This window comes from Eimeria mitis, genomic scaffold, assembly GCF_000499745.2.
Source record: "Eimeria mitis Houghton genomic scaffold, Emh_scaff3285, whole genome shotgun sequence".
NCBI lineage: Eukaryota > Apicomplexa > Conoidasida > Eucoccidiorida > Eimeriidae > Eimeria > Eimeria mitis.
Window position 1 is genome coordinate 1 of NW_013571625.1, and position 2,094 is coordinate 2,094.

At 41.6% G+C, this 2,094-nt stretch overlaps 1 protein-coding gene across 1 annotated transcript in view; it reads left to right on the forward strand.

The window, feature by feature from the left end:
* Positions 1-2,070: 2,070 nt before the first annotated feature.
* Positions 2,071-2,094, forward strand: part of EMH_0064340 (uncharacterized protein) — a gene marked incomplete at both ends in the record, with an annotated part of 2,867 nt that continues 2,843 nt past the window's right edge. Inside the window, one exon of the mRNA XM_013498240.1 lies at positions 2,071-2,092. Coding sequence (XP_013353694.1) covers positions 2,071-2,092 — 22 coding nt within the window. The remainder of the gene's footprint in view (positions 2,093-2,094) is intronic.

The following is a 2,094-nucleotide window of genomic DNA, read 5'->3' on the forward strand; positions in this document are numbered from 1 at the left end:
GGGTTTAGTGTTTAGTGTTTAGGGTTTAGGGTTTAGTGTTTAGGGTTTAGGGTTTAGGGTTTAGGGTTTGGATACAGCACTTGAAGGAGTGCTGCCCCTGCCCACGCACCATCCCAAGATCCTGTACTCAACTTTAGGGTTTAGGGCTTAGGGTTTAGGGTTTAGGGTTTAGGGTTTAGGGTTTAGGGTTTAGGGTTTGGGGGTGGCGCACGGGCGTTTGGCGCAGTCGGTAGCGCGTGGGTCTCATAATCCCAAGGTCGCGAGTTCGAGCCTCGCAATGCCCATTTTTTTTTTTGTTTTTTTTGTTTTATTTATTTATTTATTTATTATTTATTTGTTTTTTTGTTTATTTATTTTACATGCTTTTAAAATTAATTTATTTTATTTTTATTTTATACAAAAAAAGATATTCGTAGCAACGCGGCTGCTGGCAGTGTAAACCACAAACCACCGCCGGGCTTCTTTGCCTTCTATTTATTTATTTAATATATTTTGTTTTTATTTTGTTTTATTTTGTTTTATTTTTAATTGTTATTTGTTTTATTTTGTTTTATTAAGCAGAGAAAACAGAAGAAATACGTATGCTGCTCTCCTAGAGCTGTAGCTCTCCTGTGGTTGCCTAGACACCGCACCATTGACGTGGGGTTTTATTGCGGCTCCAACATAAAAATTAAAAATATATTTAAATTTAAAATATATATATAAAATAAAAACCCTGAAATTATAATTTTATATATACCTCGATGATCCTCCTCCTCTAGGGTTTAGGGTTTAGGGTTTAGGGTTTAGGGTTTAGGGTTACGTGCTGCACGGTGTTCATTGTCACCTGAAAAGAAAGAAGAAGCCTAATTATATTGATTAATTTAGTAGATATGTATATTATTTTTAATAAATAAATGAAGAAAGCATTTAAATTAAATAATAAATGTAATACATTGAGCTGTTGTTTGTGCATAGTTCGGGTGTATATGCAGCTGCGACCGACGGTGCCGATGAGCGGCGGTAGCGGCGACGGCCCCCAAAACTGGGCTTTTTCTGCGGCTAAAAAAGCAGTTTTTCGCGTAAAATATATTAAAATAAAGTTATTTTCTCTATTATAAATTAAAAACCAAAAAAAAAATTAATTTTACCGCTGCTTTCCATGCACACGCACGGAGCGAGGTGACCACCGGCCCACACCGCGTAGAAGAACCTCTCCCTCCCCTTACTGGAGCCCTCAAGGAAACCTTCGTATTAATATTTTATGTATATATATATATAATTTTGTTTTCTTTTATAATATTTATTTATATTTTCTTTATTTTCTCTTATATTCCACCAAGCAATTGACCTGCTGCAGCTGTGGTGCTGCAGCACCGCCGTTCGTTTTCTCTCTCTTTGGGGCCCCTGCAAGCGCAACCCCAACTCAGTCCTTTCTTTGGCTTTTGTTTAATTTATATTAACTCCATATACACCCCAGCAGATGCTGCTGCTGCTAGCATAGCATAGATAGCGGCAGACACCGCCTAGGGACGCTACACACTAAACCTCAAACCCTAAACCCTAAACCCTAAACCCTAAACCCTAAACCCTAAGCTATAAAAGAGAACAGCAATAAGCGGAGCTTTCTCATGCTGTTTGTCGCCAGCAGCAACAACAGCAGCAGCAACAGCACTAACGAAAACAGCAGCAGCAACAACAGCAGCAGCAACAACACCAACGAAAACAGCAGCAGCAACAACAGCAGCAGCAGCAACAACAGCAGCAGCAGCAGCAAGCAATCCAAGCAGCAGCACAGATAACTCCAGGTGTACATACACCGCAAACTACAAAACTTTTATCTTTTTTTTTTATTACGCTGCTCTCAGCTCTGCTGCTGTGATGGGCGGTGTGGCGTTGTCTGAGCCTTGCTGCTGCAGCAGCAGCAGCATCAGCAGCTGCAGCAGCATCAGCAGCACCAGCAGCAGCAGCAGCACGGGGAGCAGCTGCTACAACTGCAGCATTGACAGCAGCACCAAAAGCAGCAGCAACGGCAGCAGCAACAGCAGCAGCAGCTGCGGCTCCTCTACATCTATGGCTGCGGCGCTATAGATGCACTCAACGCATGCAGCAGAG